General features: G+C 43.1%; 1 protein-coding gene across 3 annotated transcripts in view; it reads right to left on the reverse strand.

Annotated features, from left to right (window-relative positions):
- Positions 1 to 1,848: 1,848 nt before the first annotated feature.
- Positions 1,849 to 19,053, reverse strand: part of MYOF (myoferlin) — a 142,349-nt gene continuing 125,144 nt past the window's right edge. For 2 of the 3 annotated variants that reach the window (XM_025990771.2, XM_072739533.1), the window contains exons 45-54: positions 18,568 to 18,716; positions 16,390 to 16,529; positions 14,136 to 14,224; positions 13,915 to 14,010; positions 10,271 to 10,412; positions 7,660 to 7,759; positions 6,333 to 6,523; positions 4,359 to 4,468; positions 3,835 to 3,982; positions 1,849 to 2,438 (exon numbers count right to left, since the gene is read on the reverse strand). In XM_025990771.2, coding sequence (XP_025846556.1) covers positions 2,400 to 2,438; positions 3,835 to 3,982; positions 4,359 to 4,468; positions 6,333 to 6,523; positions 7,660 to 7,759; positions 10,271 to 10,412; positions 13,915 to 14,010; positions 14,136 to 14,224; positions 16,390 to 16,529; positions 18,568 to 18,716 — 1,204 coding nt within the window. In that variant the 3' untranslated portion in view covers positions 1,849 to 2,399. The remainder of the gene's footprint in view (positions 2,439 to 3,834; positions 3,983 to 4,358; positions 4,469 to 6,332; positions 6,524 to 7,659; positions 7,760 to 10,270; positions 10,413 to 13,914; positions 14,011 to 14,135; positions 14,225 to 16,389; positions 16,530 to 18,567; positions 18,717 to 19,053) is intronic. The other variant, XR_011997511.1, reaches the window with a different exon arrangement.

Genomic DNA, 19,053 nt, shown 5'->3' on the forward strand with positions numbered 1-19,053 from the left:
GGCACACGTATTCTGGGACTTATTTTATATACATTTGTATTATGATTTTTTTGGTTGTGTCTCCCATATCAGCATTTTCCGATGTCAGTAACACAATTTTAAAAATTGATATATTTTCATCCTTGCACTGATATAGGGATTTTACCATATATTCAACCATTTCCCTATATTTGGGCATTTAGATTGTTTCTGATTTGTACCATTGTAAGACATATCGTCACATACATTTTTGTACATGAACCTTTGGCTGCCTTTCTGATCATTTCCTTGGAGTTAATACTCAGGAGTAAAAGTACTGGGTCAAAGGCACAAACATTTTTAAGGCTTTTAACATTTCTCTCCAGGAAGGTTGTACTAGTACATTTGCATCTGATACTGAAAGATCACTTTGGGGCCTAAGAGGTATTGGCCAGAACTTCAAGGGTAGGCAGAGCTTCTACCAGTGCAGGTTGGCGGAGGCATTCAGCTGGGAGAAGACCTGCCAGGCTCAGGGAGGAGAGTACAAGGTGCCTCGGGGAAATGGCAAGCCATTTGATTTTTTTAAAAATTAAATTTGCCAACATATAATAAACACCCAGTGCTCATCCCTTCAAGTGCCCTCCTTAGTGCCCGTCACCCAGTTACCCCATCCCCTCACCCACCTCCCCTTCTGCAACCTTTTGTTTGTTTCCCAGAGTTACGAGTCTCTCATGGTTTGTCTCCCTCTCTAATTTTTCCCACTCAGTTTCCCTCCTTTCCCTTATAATCCCTTTCACTATTTCTTATATTCCACATATGAGTGAAACAATATGATGGTGGTCTTTTTCTCTGATTGACTTACTTCCTTCAGCATAATACCATCCAGTTCCATCCACGTTGAAGCAAATGGTAGGTTTTCATCTCTTCTGATGGCTGAGTAATCTTCCATTGTATACATAGACCACATCTTCTTTATCCATTCATCTGTCGAAGGACATCTCGGCTCCTCCCACAGTTTGGCTATTGTGGACATTGCTGCTCTAAACATTGCGGTGCAGGTGTCCTGGCGTTTCACTACATCAGTATCTTTGGGGTAAATACCCCGTAGGAGCATTCTGATTTAGTTAGTGCTGTGTCTCTCAACACACTTAGAATGTTAACATATGGGGGAGAACATAAAATGTTCAAAATGTGAAACAACTTGGCAATAATGCTAATAAGGCAGTCACCATTGTGATATAATGTCTAAATGTCCAAAAGCAACACCATTATTGTACCATATCTTGCTCCCCCGGGGTTCTTAGAAATGAACTGTTTGTTGATTTCGCCATGGAATCCTATAGCATCAGGACAGTGTTCTACAAGGTGCTCTGCGTCTGATGTCCGCATGAAGCCACACTGGTTGCTCCTGTCATACATTTACTTGACCATTCAGTTCCATGCCCCTCTTGACAGTGTTCCCATCGGTGGTATAGTGTTGTGGTTAAGAAGTTATGAAGGAAAGAATCCAGACTGCCTGGGTTCTAATTCCAGCTCTACCATTTATTGATTGTGTGGCCTTATGCAAGTTACCTTTGTGCCTCAAATTCTTCAACTATAAAATGGGGTTGCTGTTATGTACCTTTATAGGATTATCTTGAAGATTAAATGAGTTAATACACATAAAGCATTTGTAACAGTGTGGTGTACAGAATAAGTACATTTAATAAGCATGAGCTTTTATTATTATTATATTAGCCTCAGTTTGGCCCCCTGGCTAAGATTTGGTAGCACACATATAAAAGGTTTATGGCCAAGTGGTATGCGGTGGCTTTCCATCCACAGAAACCCAGAGGACTAGAAACTGCCTCCTTCCCAACTCAGCCCATAGCTACAATAAACAGCTACATGTCAAAGTTGAAATGTTTTTATTTGGGTTCATCACAGAGATTGAATAGAGTCTCATGACATTCATCCATACAAAATACCGTAAAAATAGTTGTAGGTATAAATAAGAATTACTCTAACTTATTCTTTTTTTTTACTCTAACTTATTCTAACTATTTTATAATGCACAGTCCTTTTTGTTGATTACAAATAAGAAGTATATGAAGATGCAGACATTTTCTAATTTGATTTCAGCAGTTTCTAAAAATTGAATTAAAAAATTAAGGACCCATAAAAAGATGCTTTTTAAATGGAACCAGCCACCTTGAAAAATATCCTGAAAAACATGGTTAAAACTTCGTAATATCTCAACAGATAACAAAATACAAATGTTGCTCATTGGCCTGACTTTCCAGGACCTATAGACCCTCCAGTAGCTGCTGGCCTCAATGAAGTAACATAACACGCCACCGGGATGTAGTGTCAGACACGAACAAAATCACTCTTGGTCCCATCCATAAACAGAGACAGAATCCCTCATTGCTGGATGTCTTGCAATGAAGCTTTTGCTTTCACTATGCATTTGGCCTCACAATCTTCATTGACAAATAATTCTGAAGAGAAAACAGAAAGAATGTTTAAAAAAAATAATATTGAAGTTCAGTTTTTCTAGCATCAACACTACTGACATTTAGAACTACATTTTTATTATTTATTTATTTATTTATTTATTAGAACTACATTTTTATTGCTGGGGACTGTCCCATGAACCTCAGGGTATGCAGCATTCCTGGCCTGCACCCCTCAGGTGTGACAATTAAAATGTCTCCAGAAATTGCCAACCACCCTCACGAGAGCAAAACTGCCCCCAGTTGAGAATCGCTGGTTTAGATCAATAGAATCTAAATCAGTAAAAAGGAATTACTGTGAGTTTTTTTTAAGTGATCAAGACAGATTGGACTCTTGACAAGTAGAAGCTGGCGTGTTTGTGCATTGACAACCAAAGTATTATACTGGAGATAAATAGAAACCCTACATCTCTGCTGTTATAGTTGTGACTATGTTACCCTACACAAAAACAGCTGTATTATTACCAATACAAATCAAAGTAAGTCTTTAAATGCCTAGGCTGTCCCTTCTCCACTTGGCAAAATGGACTTCACCTCCTTGGTGAAACCATCCTCAGCAATGGGATCCTATGCTCATCTGTTCATCTCTCCATAAAAGTTTGCCTTTCCTAGCAATTTACTTATCCATATGCCTGCTTTTCCCTAGGCCCTGAACTGCTGGTGGGCAGAAATCATACCTTGGTCATCTCAACATCCCAATTCCTAGCCTGTAGCAGATGCTCAATAAATCCCTTGAATGAAAGTAAGACTTCTAGGCACACCAGCAAACCTCCTGTCTAGACTCCCATCTATGACTGAGGTGACTGAGGAAAATTAGGGGAGAAGTTATGTGATGCAGGCCTTAAAGAACAAATAAGGTTTTGATAGACTCTGGTAAGGGAACAGCATTGGCACAGGCATTCTGGAAGGTAAGGGCAATACCTGCAGGGGGGTGGGAAGGGACTAGCTAGTTGGGGTAAAGTTCAGGGTTAATGTAGATCCATACTGGGCCCAGATGCAGGGATCTGTGAATGCTAGGATTAAGGAGTTAGCTTGCAGGATGGTTTGGGACAAGAACGTGTGAAGGCAGGAATATCAGTCAGAAATGTTAGCTGTTGTCCTGACATACGTTGCTAAAGGTCTGAGGGATTTCTCCTAGAATTCTTGATACCAACATGTTTTTCAAACCAAGAAGTTCTGCCCGTAATTCATACAACCCTAAGAATGTCATTCTCATCACAACACACATTACTTTCAATTTTCCACAGGCTGAGGGCTGCAATACCACAACTGCTAAGTAGGTCCATCTATTGAGTGGCAGGCAACCAAGGCAAGAACCACATTGGATGACTGACCATAATTCACACACAAAAAGCCAAGACATGAGGCCAAACACTCATACCGGTAAGGAGTACAGGAGCACGGCCACAAAGAGCAGCAGGATCAGTAGGATCAGCAGGCCAATGATCACCCACTTAAATCGGCGCCACACAATGAACTTCATGGTCTTACATGGGTTGGTGAACCAGAGGAAGGAAGTTTCTGGTCGGCTGCATTGCAAAGAAATGGTTTTACCTACCCAAGTCGGGTGGGACAGATATTTTACTTCAGACCCTAATACAGTTTAAAAAATAATTAATAACATTGAAAAAGTCAGGAAAAGGTATTATTCCTCATCATTGGCTGAGAAAGAGTCTATAACATTTTATGGCCTCTTAAGATGTTAAAGATACTCTGGACTTCGGTTTTGTGGGGAAGGAGAAAGGTTAAAATGAAGCCGGATCACCAAGCTCACCATCCCCCACTCCCCTCAAGTGCAAAATTAAGACACCACTGAATCCATTCCATTAAGCTCATTGGAAGGGGGCTTTCAGACTGCAGGTGTTTGGGGATCAGACATTGTGGAGAACAAAGAGGGCCTCTCACTTTGGTGGGTCCAGCTTGGGGTTCATGTTGGGTTCATCCCGTCCCTTCCCGGCTGGCCTCTCGTCTGCCTCCTTCTCATTGAGGATTTCCAACGTCATCTCCACTTTCCCCTTCAGTAAAGCAGAACAGGTTAAACACATGACATCACGTTTCACAAATATTTTCACTTCAACCCAAGGAGTATTCCCTGAGCAATGATTTTTATTCTTGTAAAACAATCTTTAGATTGCCTTAAATTTTCCTCAAGAGATTTCATCGCATTTCCTTTTCCATGTGTTTCTGAACCAACCCCTTGTGGGAAACTGAGAGGACAAATTGCTTTCCCTCCCCTTGCTCCCTGCTTTTCATTCTCTGTACCCCATCCTCTAACTTTCTCATATCCATCTCCTTGCCTTCTCACACACTGTCCTTTGTAACTTTATTTGGGCCAGGTTAGCCTAAATCCTGCTAAGAACAGAATGTAACACTGATTGAGCATTAACTGTAGGCTCTGAGAGACTCTCCGTGGCTTCCTGCTTACCCATGGTTGCCCCGCTGTATGGAGAAGGGAGGGCATGTCATGGGTACTCGATGTATACTACCTGAATACACGAATGAATGAGTGAATGAATGAATGCTGCCTCCATGTTCATACAGGTGTCCTAAGTGGACACCTTTTAAGCTTTCTATGTGGGTAATCTCATGTGATGCTCACAGCAACCCTATAAAGCAGGTATTGCTATGACCCTTATATGTGCTTGAGGACGCTGAAGCCAAAAGAGGTCTAGAAAGTTGCCCACTTTTATGGCCAGGCTTGTAAATGGACTTTCTAGGACTCTGGAATGCCCACTAGGTCACCAAAATTCTGAGAACCCCAACTCAGAGAATCGATTTTATGATGGAGCCATATGACTCCTATGCTGACAAGTCAGACAAAACATGGTATCTGACTGACAAGTTGCTACATCTCTCCCAGCCTGTTTTTGGGGTTTGTTTTTGTTTTACTTAGTTCAGTAGTAGTTTTATTTATTTTTTAAATAAAAAAACTAAAAAACATTTTTTAAAAAACTGAAGTAGAGTTGACATAAAATGTTATATCCCAGCCTGTTTCTTGAATCTACAAAATGGAGCTGATGTCTAGTCTGGAATTGTCAGTAGAACTAAACGAGATTATGTGTAAACTACTCTGTAGTGGTAGAAAACAGAGAAGTGGTTTCCTGGGCTAGGAGTAGAGACTAATAGTAGAGTGCAAAGGGCACAAGGAAACTTCTAGAGCAATGGGAATGTTCTGGATCTTGATGCTGGTGGTGGTTTTAGGGGTGTTTATATCAGTCAAAACTCATGGAATTGTGCACTATAAATGGGTGCAGTTTATACCTCAAGGTCGTTTCAAAAACAAGATTATGAACATGAGGCACTTAGCATGTTCCCCAGCTCCTAATCAATGATCTAGAATGTTAGCTGTTATTAATAGCAATAATACATGATGAATGAGGTAGTCTTCTGTGACATGGCATGGTGACCCAGACTTCTGCTTTTCTATCATGATTTATCTGGGAATTCTCCAAACTTGCTTGTAAGTTTCAGCCTTCTTGTCCAGTGGGTGTCAAGGTTCCCTGCTTCCTCCACCTTTTTAAATTTATTTTTTTTAAACAAGAAGAGTTTGAGTTTGAAGTTCCTTTTCCTGTACTGAATTGTACTGAAAGCTCAGGATAAATTAGCCTTCCTGGTGAAAGAGGGTCCTCAAGAAGCAGAGTGTAGTCACTCAGACTACCAGCTTTTCCACCATTCCAATCCCTCCACCTTACACACAGCCCCAGACATGCTCTTGGCATATGCCACCTTCTCTTGTAATCCCAGTTACAAACCATTCTTGTAACTTAAGGTCTTAGCAATGTAACACTTCCTTATCTTATCTGTCATAAATCCATTGAGAGAGGGTGGAGCCTAACTGACAAAAGGAATGAATGACCCAGGACTGGGGAATACTCATACAGCCATCACGCGGGAGCCATCTTTATCTGCGTAGCACGGCCACCAGCCTTTCATGGACTTCTGCTCAAACAGTGAGGCAGTTTTTGCTTTAAGGGGGTTCATGGCTTTGAGGTCTGGAATCATATCCAAACTGCATTTCTCTGATGATTTTGCTGGAATGATGGTGTGATGCAAATCAAGTTCCAGGAAACCTAGCCAAGGAAATAATTAGACCTGAATAAGTTTCAATGGATCAGTGGTTGTTCACAAGTGAACAGAATGTTCTTGTCAGAGGAGAGGCAGACAGTGATTCTGAGCAGGTGATGGGTGAGTTAGAGGAAGGGATCCTGGTAGACATTTAAAATTCCTTCCAGATAGGATGGAAAGGGGTAGAAGAAATATCTGTCCCCTGCTCTGTGTCTCACAGAGGATAACATGGTTTATTTCTCAAAGATACCAGCATGAACAGAGCTCTTCTACAAGCTCAGAAGAATTAAACATCTACAGACTAGATGCCCGCTGAATGCAGATTTGGACTGTGTTCCTAATGGTCTCAGGCTACCCCAAACAGAGGCACTCTGAGCGCTCAGGCTACTTGTGCGGTTTAGGAGTCATATCTCACTGAGGGTGAACATTGAAGTTTTACTTTCAACTGAGGAGGGGGGTGGTAAGCTGATGAGGGGGTTTGGGGAAGAGCCAAAGAACCCCAGGGAATGAAGGCAAAGGCCTGTATTTAAAGAATGTGAGGGAAAAACAGAGCAGGCCAGTGAGACAAACCCGGGGCCTGGGAGAGGAGAATTCGGAAGAGCATTATGTTATTGTGGTGATGGTGGTGGGGCTTGCATACCAAGAAAGGGAAGAGTCCAAGGTGGGGGGTGTTTAACTAGTGCCTTTAACCACAGAGGATGGACTTGGGGAGAAGGGAAGAACAATGGCTGGTGACATTAGGGGATTGAGAGCAGTCAGAGGAGGGGGTTGAGGAAGCCAAATCTGATGTGCTGAGGAGGCAGAGTGGGTAGTCTGAACTGGAGGCAGGGCTGCAGCATTCCCTTGTGAAAACAGAATTCGAGTGTTTACTGCAGGACAGGAGCTGGGGCAAGAGCCTCCTTAGGCCCTTAAGGTGGGTGAGGGCCACAGAAAAGGGGGACGTTCGTCACGCCAAATTCTCAGAGAACTTGAGAGTAAACAGGCAAGCCCGCACTGCCCAGGGGGCTTCCAGCAGGGGGTGTGCCTCAACCCTTAATTACCCATGGTATTGGAGATTAAAATCATTGATTCCAAATTCTAATTGATTTCACTAATTCCAAGTAGAATTTCATAGAGAAAAGTATCCAAATGTAAGCCCTACCCAAATAGTCATCCAGAGAAAACTTGTCATTATCCCATATCTGAACGATCAGTCTGGGTGGGACCCGAAATTCAGTTTGGTCAATACTCCAGAAATGCTCCTAAAATGACAAGAGAAACAAAAAAACCAAATGACACTGACTACTGGACTCTGAAACTTTCCCCTTGGGTCCCCTTGAAACCCCAGCATCAGGGCACGGGGACTTTGTTCTCCTTGGCACCCCACCTTCAACACCCCCTCCCCTTGCCCTCAACCCTCCAGCCCATGGTATGGAGCCCATGGTATGGAGACCATGGTATGGAGCCAGGCTCCTCAGAAAATCTCAAGGCCACCAGCTGGGTGACAAAAAAGTTGTCCCAGGCAATTCCCAAACAGAAGGTTTCTTGTCTGTTGTGTTCCTATCGCTGCGACTCCCTGCTGCTACTCCTGGGGTTTGGGGTGTGATTGTATCTGTACCGTCCCCCACCCCGCTCCCGGCCCAGACCACTATGGCCAGCTCAGACTAGCCTCCCAAAGCCAGGCTGTTTTAGGCCAGCCTACAATATCACCTGCTGGGGTGTCACATTTGCTCAGTGACCTTCCACCCACCCAACATGGACATCTGAGCACAGTCATTTCACATGGGGGTGAGGAGACTAGGGTTCAGCTTTCACTCTTCTATCAGCACAGATTTAAAATGTCCTGATATTTTTGGCTTTTGAAAATATTGCTGTATTTTACACGCTATAATCAACCAAGATCCCCAGATTCCTCATTCTAAAGTTAGGTGGAGGGAGGACTGAGTGAGGATCCTCCAGGTTCTCCCCTCTGGTCTCTGCCTCTGCCTGAACAACATTCGCCAAACATAATAACCTCTCCACAGCCTAATTACACCTACATTCCTCAGGCCTCAGCAGAATGAGATTCCCCCAGGGTTTCATGCATTCGAAGAAACATGGTTGGGTTGTTTCTAGTTTTTCTTTCTTTTTTTTTTTTTTTTTTTCTTTCTTTCAGGTGGGCAGGTGGGTGAGGGTCAGAGGGAGAAAGAAAGAGAATCTTTTTTTTTTTTTTTTTTTTGAGAGAGAGAATCTTAAGCAGCCTCTTTCCCCAGAGCAAGCCCAACTTGGGACTCGATCTCACAACCCTGAGCCAAAATCAAGAGTTAAAAGCTTAACTGACTGAGCCACCCAGATGCCCCTGTTTCATGTTTTTCAAATGACATTTCAGGAATGTTGCCCTTTGCAGGACTCAGGGGCCCTGGCTCTGAGGGGCTAGGAAGCCCATTTGGCTATTGCCTGGCCCCACTGACCATCCTGTGTGGGGTCACACTCAAGTGGCACTCAGGGCATGGAGAGGTCCAACACTGGATGCAGGTAAGTAGGAAAGGCTTACCTGACCCTAAATCCCTCTCTTCCTCACCAGTCTGCCTCACCATCTGGAAGTGTGCATGATTCGACATCAGCTTGAGCCTCTGTGTCTCTAGAAAGGGCCCTTTGAAGGCATTTATCTTGCTTGGCACAGAAAAGTTCTCCCTACACTAGCAGAGGGTAGAGTCTGGCGAGGTGGGACATGAAGCAGGTGCATTTTGATCAGGGGTAGGGAGGGGGTCTATAAAAGACATCTGTTATGATTGCCTGCTCAGATTTCCGCCCCCTTTTGGGGAAGAAAGCATCCAGATTTGCCTTGGGGACTCTCTTCCAGTCCATGCAGTTTGGGAAGAAGTGACACTGTTCCTGATTCTAGAGCTGGGCCCATTGGAGCACTGCCTCCCCAGGCCACACTGGTTGGCTCAGGGATGGGAACGTGACCCTACACAGACAGAGACTCTGAGGCCTGACGCCACAGCTCTGGTTGGCACCACCGGGACTTAGTTCTTCTCTTTCTGCTGAGGTTGCTAGGAGGGCAGGAGGTGGGCTGGGGCTGCTGGTGGCCATCTTGCTTCACCACGGAATGCGGTCCACGGGAGAAGGCAAGACGGGGGTGGAGAAAGTGAGAGGAATTCCTAAAGACATCAGTTCAGCCTGGGATCCAATGTTCCTAAGCCAGCCAGCCCTGGACTTTTTAGTAATGTGAACCAATAAATCACTCTTTTAGTATAAGCCAATTTGAGTTGAGTTCTGTAACTAGAGTCTTAACTAATTAAGACCATGAGGGCCATGAACCTTCATGGAAGTGCTTCTGGAGGAGGTAAAGCAGATGCTGAGGTTTAATAAAGAAGGTAAAAGGGAAATTTCACCTACTTTAAAATTTTGCCTCTGTTTGGTTAATGAGTCAAACAGTTCTGCTTATCATGGGAAGAAATCAGTCTCTCTGTGACATAAAAACCCACTGGGCTTATTGCATATATTAACACAAGACCCTCAGGTCTACCCTTTACTAGATCCTTCACCCAGCTGCCAACATGTTAGGGAAGGACAACTGTGTTCTTGACACTTCCTAATTGCACAAATAGCTGTCTTAGTTTTGTTACTCTGGGTAAGTATCTGTACCTCTGTAGGTCTCAGATTCCCCATCTGCATCAAGAGGGAGCTGGACTCATGACCTTAGAAGCACGGAACAGCTCCTATAGCCCCCGTATCTGTTAAAGCAGACCCATGACACCCACTTCCCATGGGCATAAAGCAGAGCTCACTTTTTTAGCAACGATACAGAGTTGTTCAGCTGGGAGGTAGTCAAATGGGAAAACAAATCTCCAGTTAAAATTCCCTTCCCCGTCCAAGGACCTGTAGTGGACATCTGTTTTCTGTTTGTTTTCTTCATTGCCAGGAATCCAGCTGAAAAGCAGAAGCAAACAGACTTAGCCTCATGTGATTGACAAGTAATCTAGCCGCAAAATTGTGCAGTGATTAGGGGAGTGAAGGGCAAGAGAATTAATGCACTTTTCTTGGGCAGGTTCCAGTTATCTACGGAGCTGGGGGTGATTTATGAAGGGGAGGTGCTCTGTTGCATCCAATACCGGTTGTAGCCAAATAAAACATAATTTCTCTAAAACCAAAGCAGGAAACCCTTTAGACTTCAGTTAATGGGGATAAGGTGACATTTTCTGGAAAATATCAACAACTTAGCTTCTATTTTGGGAATGCTGAAGCTTGCTGGCTATGATGCTAGTCTTCCTAACTATAACTCATCAGTGTCTGTCATCACTGCTGATAGGCTTAATGAATATGAGTTAGTTCAAAATTTTAGCATTTCCTCTTCTACATTTTACTTAAGCAAACAAAACAGGCACGACTCAAGTAATCTTACAGCTTCCTTTTTTTTATTATTCTTAAATTCACTATGATCACATTAATGAGACTAGCAAGAGAGATGTAAGCTGTTATTTCCATGTGCATATTTATGAGAATTCATTTCCATAAACAATTTAACATCTTAACTTTTGACATTTGGAAAGTTTTCTGTGGCTTGTGCCTGGCATGTAGTAGGTCTGTTGAAGGAATGAATGAACGTGCAGGGGAAGAAGTTGTCACATCTGCCTGCTATTGGGAAAGGGCCTGTTGAGGAACCAGGGGAGTGCTGGATTTTAGACTGATAAGGTGGCAGAGTGCATAGTCCTCCCTACTGATGGCCCGTGAGAATCACACTTCACACTGCAATCAACTGTGGAGTTAAAAAAAAAAAAAATACTGATGCCTGGATGACCTTGCCCCCAGTAGAGATTCTTAGTAGGAGGCAGGCGTGGCTATGAACTCACTCTGCCACTTACCATTCTGGGCTTCCTCTCCCATCTGTAAATAAGGTTAACAATATGTGCTCCCTTCCCTTAGTCAATATGAAGCCAGAATAGGCGCTCATGGCTTAGAAGGGTCAGAATGGGAAGGGGGAAATCCTTAACTGTGTTACTGATCATCTGTCATGAATCAGGTACTCCATGCCTTATTTTATTCTTTCCAACAATTATATAACTGATCCATTTTACAGATTAGGAAACTGAGGTCCAGACAGAAATAGCTAAGTTCCACAAGGTCACATAGCCAGTAACAGACAGAATTAAGTATTAAGAATTATGAAGCCCTGGATGGGCTGACTCCAAAGTCCAGGCCTATTATTCTGCTTTAAGGGACCATGGAGACTGGAAAGTCACATGCTAACATTAGATCCTATTATTAGTGGTGGTATTAATATCAATCAACCACACAACAGTTGCACTTTTTGCTAGTTGACTAACTGACTAGCTAGATTCATTGAAAGATTCATCTTTATCCACTTTTAAGCTTTTAAATGAACTTGCTGAAGAGAGATCACACTCTTTGGCTAGGCCCTCAGTGACTTCATTTCCTGACAACATCAATGCCCCAAAGTGCCACCATACTCCTTGCGTAGACCGCTCACCCCTTGAAGCTCTTCCCTCTCTTTTTTTCTGAGTCTTTTCATATTTAATTCTAAATACAAACCTTTTCACATTTTTATTTCAAAACAAATTAAACAACTACCCTATGAATTTATGTACACATATGTATAATTTTGTATGTATCCAATATGTGAAGGGTCATAGCTGTTCATTATTCTGTGGTAGACAGTAAATATTATGTGTATTAGGGTTAGTAATACACTATCTGTATTAGCATGCGATGGTGCATAATTCATTTTTCACATATAGTATTTAGATTTTAATTCCAAATAGGATGTGGTACTTTAGGTTGTGCTTTTATTCTTTGGTTAGAGTTTTCTCTCAGTCCAGTATTTCTTGAGTTTGTTTCTCTGATTTGAAAAAAAAAAATGCTTATGACAGTCAAATAAATTTGCATATATATAATTAGCCAGGATTAGTTTTCCTTGGGGAATGGTAATAAGATCCTGAAATGAGAAAGAATAATGAAGAACTTGATGAAACATTCCCTGTTTACAGTGAACCCAAATGATAGTAATTATGTCTTCAACAAAGTTTTGATTGAAGGCCACTTGGGATCATAAGTGAAACTTTGTTATCACTTTATGAATATATTAAATTTCAACAAATCTTATCTTTTACATATCAAAGAACCAAACCTGGTCCATGTGGAATAGTAATAATACTAGCTAACACTTACACAGTGTGATAGTTCTTTTCTGTGTCAGTGTGACTGGCCACGGAGTGCCCAGGTTACAGATTATTCTGGGTGTGTCTTGTGAGGGTGTTTCTGGATAAGATTAGAATCTGAATTGGTGGACTCAGTGAAGTAGAGTCCCTCCCCAGTGTGGGTGGGTCTTATCTAATCTATTGAAGGCCTGAATAGGATAAGAGGCAGAAGGAGTCAGTCTAAACTACCCCACTGGCTTTCTTGAGTCTCCAACTTGCACATGTTAGAATTATGGGACTTCTCAGCCTCCATAATCATGTGTCCTAAGTCCTTATAATAAATTTCCCTCTCTATCTTTCTGATTCTTCCCCTCCCTCTACACACACACACACACACACACACACACACACACATACAACTTGTTCTGACTCTCTGGGGAACCCTAATACACATAGTATTTACTATCTCCCAGGCACTGTCCTAAATGCTTTCAGTAACTCAATATTCTGAATATCAGAGCAGCGAGTACTATCTTTTTTTTTTTTTAAGTGAGTACTATCTTTATCTGCATTTTACAGATGGATACCAGACAGTGAGCTTACTACTTGCCCAGCTGGTAGGGGAAGTATCAGGATTTCAATCCAGGTAGTTTGGCTCCAGAATCTGGCATTTGCATCACTATGCCATTCTGTACTTGACATCTTTGATTGGGGCATAACAAGAAACTAACATCAACATGGATTATTTGGAATTGAATGATACAAGTAACAGAATAACAGAACTTTACATGTTGGATGTAGGCATTCTGTAAATGTTGGTGGAATCAAAGATTTTTTTGGACATATGCTAATGTTTCCTCTTTTCCATGGACATTAGCTGCTGATAATAAAATATATACAAACTGACATTTTAAAAGCCTTACTTGTGTTTCTAGGTACTCAAGACATCAAAAAGGAATAAAAATGAACTGCAGGACTAAAAAGAAATAAGTCTGCTAATAAACTGAACCCACTTTAAAAGAAAAATGTAAAATTTTTATTGGCTCTAATAGCCATTAGATACCTCTGCTTATAAACAAGATCCATACAGATTTCTCTTTTTCCCTTCATCTTGCTGGAGCTTCCTGAGCAAACTACATTAATGGAATGAAATAGCTTCACCTGACCAAGAATCCTAGAGAGGATACGTTGAATGATGGTGACTCACAAAGGAGAGAGTCTGTTTCATTCCTTCTTTGTCAAAGGCAAACAAACTAGCACTAGGATGCTAACCTTACCCTTTGACATAGATGTCACTCATTTCCTCTCCTGTGATGCTCTTCTCATCCAAGAGAACGTCCTTGGTATTCCAGATGATCACACGCAGGTAGTATCTGAAAGGAGCACATTTTGAAGGTGTTTTTTTCTCTGGTCCGGCACCAAGACCCTAGTCTAATATAGCAGGGTCTTAAGATTACTTACTTTAAAAAAAAAAAAAAAAAAAAAAAAGATTACTTACTTTTTAGCTTTCCTGGGGGTGATGTTGAAAGGAGGGCCTGGTGGCCCCAAACTCTTAGGGAAAACGTCCACCCACATCTGAAGTTTCCCCTACATCATTCAAAAATGAAAAAAAAATTAAGTTGTATTATGAGTGGTAGAGTCTGTAACTTTTTTTCACATTTTCTAGGTGAAACTGTTTGTTCAGGCCTGCTAATGTATTAATGCATATGGAAAGTGAAAAAGTAGAGTAGAAGAGCAAACCAAGATAAATCATCTATCTTCAATGTCATTTAGGCCATGCACTTCCCACTCTCACCAGGAGTCTCCGATGGCTGTGTGTGCCCATCTCTATTATAGTCTGAATGTCCCCCGGCTAATAAAAAGAGGGCTTCCCATCGCGAACACAACCCCAGCACACGCACGCACGCGCACACACACACACACACACACACATGCTCCTGTACCCTCTTACAATGACTTGAAAGTTGCGTCCTTCACTCAGAACTCTATTTATCACATTGCCTGCTTGTTATCAGTCCTGATTTTGTGACACACAGGGTTTTCTCCACTTACCTCCAGATAGAAAATAAAAATAATGTAAAATGGTATTTAATTTGTAAAAGAGAGGCTTACAACATGGTACTTCCAAGGAGAGATCCAGAAAACGACAAGAACATTACTGTTCCCCAAAGTTGAGGAATCCCTGCCATGGCTGGCTAGTGTCTACCACCTGGGAGGAGGCTTGCAGGAAGGGGAGAAGTGAAAGTCTAAATGACACTTGTGGTGTCATCTTGGTGAGGTCCCGCTCAGGTCTTCCATGGCCATGACCAGGGCCATCTATCTGACTAGAATGTTCTTCCAGACATGCCAGGAATGCCATTAACAAACCATATCAACCGTATGAACCAACTTAAATTCCCCAAACTGTTCTTGGATGTTGTGTAGACTCTGCCTTCAGGCTGGTCTTTAAGGTTACCAAGGAAACCAGATTGGCTTCCTAGCACACAGTGATCCAAATGAGTTAACTGGAACTCTTGAAAAAGGACATATCTTTCTCTGGTCCTGACTCTCCTCTAACTAATCTCTAGGGCTCCAGGTTCTATAATATATCAGGCACCATGCAGAACGTGAGGCATCTGGGTATCTCCTAAGGCCCAGTCACAGTCTGTCCAGTTCAGTAGGTAGAATTGATGGGGGGTGGGAAGTGGAAGGGAGGGGTGGATTTGGAGGGAGAAATCTTCCTCACTTTGTAATTTCTTAAGACTTTATCCAATTGAGGGGTGGGAGGGGAGATCGGAGGAGGAATGGGCTCTTTGGGAGAAGGAATAAATAAGAAAATGAAAATGTGGAACAGAATAAAAGCAAGAAATGAGTGACAAAATAAACTAGTAAGCCCAGGCCACTTGTCACTCTCTAAACATTTTAGAGAGAAGCTCATCTACAGTTGTGTGGTCATTGTTGACAATATTTGCATTTATTCAATTAATACTACTTTAAGTGTAATTTTCTAGCACCTGTAGTAGAACACCTCCGGCTACTTCTTAAAACTCAGATTCTGCCCCCACCCCCACCCCACCTTGGACCTACTGGATCTGAACGACTGCAGGTGCGGCCGGAAGTCTTCCTTGGAACAAGCTTCTTCACGGGTCATTCTGGCCTTTGCCACATCTCTCCTCGCTTCTCTGGAAACTGCTTCCCAGCTCCTGAAAACTGAGCCTCCCCTATCACTATCCATGTGGTCCCTGTGATGAGCCATGTCGTGTCCTGTGGTCTCAGGCAGCAGCAGCTCACCCAGGTGGGGCCAAGCCCAGTGCTCCCCAGGCACTGTCTGCCTGGCTGCTGGTCAGCAGTCCAGCAGGGTGGCTGGGTGGGCAAGTTGGGGCAACCAGTCCTTTCCATGTTTGGAAGTAGCTGGGGCTACATTATAACATAAAAACCTTAGAAACGGCCCACAGTATTCTGACTTTCACGTAGAAAGGTGATCACAGGAAGAGAGCCCAGACTAACGGAGATTCAGAGAGACAAACAGACAAGAGACAGGGAGAGAGCTTGTTCAGAGTCATGGTCACCCTCTTGTCTGGATTTAGTGAGTTACCAAGAAATTCTTAGAATAAATTCCCCTTTGGGATAAAGCTAATCTAAGCTGCCTTTCTATTTCTTGTGTATCTAAAAGTGTCCAAAAGAGACAAAAGAGGCAAATCTGGGTCAGCTCTTGTCACTGTGTTTGTGTTTGGGATGTGGATGATGGGTCTTCAGAGGGACAGCTCTTTTACCTGGGAAATGTTGGGCTGGAAGGTGCTGTGCAAAGTCCTCGTTTCCACATGCTCGGGGACCAGCCCCTGAGTCCTGAGGATGTGAAGGGCCAGACGCTCATCGGGGGCCCCGAGGTGCTGGTGCAGGATTTTGTTGGCTTCTGGAATGGAGAGTGGCATTGAAACAGGGAGGGGCATCTGCAAACAGTTCAGCCAGATTGCCCTTAGGAGCATGTAGCCCTTCATCCCAAAAGGGCAGTGCCAGTGTGCAAACTTGGGTTTGTGAATGAGTCATTGAGAAAAGTCACTCTTGGCCATGGGCCCTGCCCCAACCAGGCTCACACCTGACTTGGGGGGTGCCAATAGCAAAGGGACCAGAACACAGTGAGTGAGAGCAGCCTGTATTTACTTTTGTGGCTCGCAGCCAGATTCTATTTCCCAGCTTCCCTTGCAGTTAGGTGTGGCCACACAACCTAGCTGGGCTTGAATGTAACATAGGTAGAAGTGACATGTGTGTCACTTCTAGACCTGGCACAGAAAGCTCTCTCATGAGAGATTCTATGTGTTGTTCCCTTTTGGGCACAGAAGAAACAGCAATGTTAGGTGCCTGAGTTCAAGAACAGAGCTGCAAGATGGAAGGGCCTGAGTCCATGAAGCATTGCTGCCCTTTGGAATACCTACTGTGAGCTTCTGAGAAATAAACTTCTATTGTTTTAAGCCACTGACATGTGGAAGTTTAACTGTTACAGTAACTAGCATCACTGTGGCATTTTCAAATCAGCCCTCAATTTCTCTGACAGAGAGGTGAAGTTCTCTGTCCTCTTCCTTTGAATCTGGAGACATATCTGATCACTAAAGTGCAGAGAAAGAATGCTGTGTGACTTCTCATGCCACATAGCTTCTGGTTGGTCCTCTTGGGATGCTTGCTCTGAGGGAAGCCATCCACCATGTAGGGAGCATGAGTCTCTGGTGATCGCCCTTTTGGAAAGGCCTGAGGAGGTGTTCTGATCATTATTAGCCCTAGGCAAGAGCCAGCATCAACTGCCGGCCATGTGTGCGAGGCATCCTGGACACCCAGCTCGGTCAAACCTTTGGATAGCTATAGCTCTCCCCTGCCCCAACATCTGACAGCAACCAACCACATGAGCTAGTCAGGTGAGAACTGCCCAGTGAGCCCTTCCTGAATTCCTACCCGCAAAACTGTGGGCAAAACAAAATAGGTGTTTTTCAGCCGCTAAGTTTTGGGGTGCTTTGTTAGGTAACAATAGTAACTGGAATGAGCCTTATGACTGAGACAGTCTGGGGGGAGTTGTTTATTTGAGGGGTATTCTTAACTATGACACCATGTTACTTGCCAGTTGATTCCCAATCCCTTTTGCAAGTTCTTATGTTGACAGCAGCATCAACATTTCCTAAGCATCTAATCATTCCTGATATTGACTAAGTCCTCTTCAAATGGAAGGACAAAATATAGTTTTTTGCAATGTCAAGAATAAACAGTTGAGGATCAGGGAAGCACCTTTACTCCCATGTGTCTGTATTTGGCCTTCTCTGGATATCCTGTCCACCCTCCAATGCAAGCTCCACTGCCACCCACTCCTGGAAGCCCTCTCTCCCTACAAAACACTGAATTACATCACAGCTCTTATGCTCTATTAAGCTTATTTCAGGCTTTGTCATAACGCAGCTAGATGGCTATGTGTCAGGACAGAGTGTATTATAAATTACTGCTGGAGAAAGAGCAAGACCCCAAGCTCAGACATGAGCCAGATGTGAACTCAGAAGATTCTTCAAACCAACCCCCTGCATCCCTGAGCCTTCTCAGAGAAGGGCTGGAAGAATGATGGAAGAAGACTGGAAGAGAAATTCTTGCATTACCACCCGAGCACTTTTGAGCTTAATTATGAGCTAAACATGCATTACATAGAAATTACTAGAACTTTGTGTTCAAAGCTCAAATGGCTACGACCAAGGGCAAGTAAAACATAAGACAGACGAGAAAATGTGTGCACTTTGACACTTGACAAGACAGCAAAACCTAGTATAATGGGGCTTTTGTTAGATAGTCCTGTGTGTGAGGTATCCTGTGGTATAATTAGGGCACTACTCTGTCCATCCCCCCCTCCAGAGCGGGGCCCCGCAATATAGATAGGTTGCTACACTTTGTAACCAGGTTGCAGTCTATGGTTATGCACTTACCAAATTCATCCAAACTGTAGTCTCGCCCTCCATATCTGATTCTATTTCCATCTTCAGAAAGGATGGGTGGTGGGAAGCCTTTGAACCTGGCTACATTTTGAAGCAACTGAGTTGGTCTCAGTTGATCTCGCCAGGTGTTTACTCCAGAACTGTAAATAACATTCCACACTCAGAGTTACTCCAGGGCACAGAGGTTCTTCTTAGATTGACACACATATACACTTAAGGGTGTGTCCATGTAACGAGGGAACAGGGAATGTGCTCTACCCTTTGGCTTTTGCCTAGAAATCTATTTCAGACCTAAAATCCACAATTAGGTTGGCCTCAGCCAACTCATCCTTTCCCTGCCCGCCCACCCCTGAATTTCCACCTCCACAAAAATGAGAGGTTTGTCTACAAACTGTAATCACAATAGGCAAGTTCATAAAGTAGAAATTGCAGGCCGTATCTCATTAGACACTATGGGAATATGCCAAATAGCACTTA

This window comes from Vulpes vulpes, chromosome 15, assembly GCF_048418805.1.
Source record: "Vulpes vulpes isolate BD-2025 chromosome 15, VulVul3, whole genome shotgun sequence".
In the NCBI taxonomy this organism is placed as follows: domain Eukaryota; kingdom Metazoa; phylum Chordata; class Mammalia; order Carnivora; family Canidae; genus Vulpes; species Vulpes vulpes.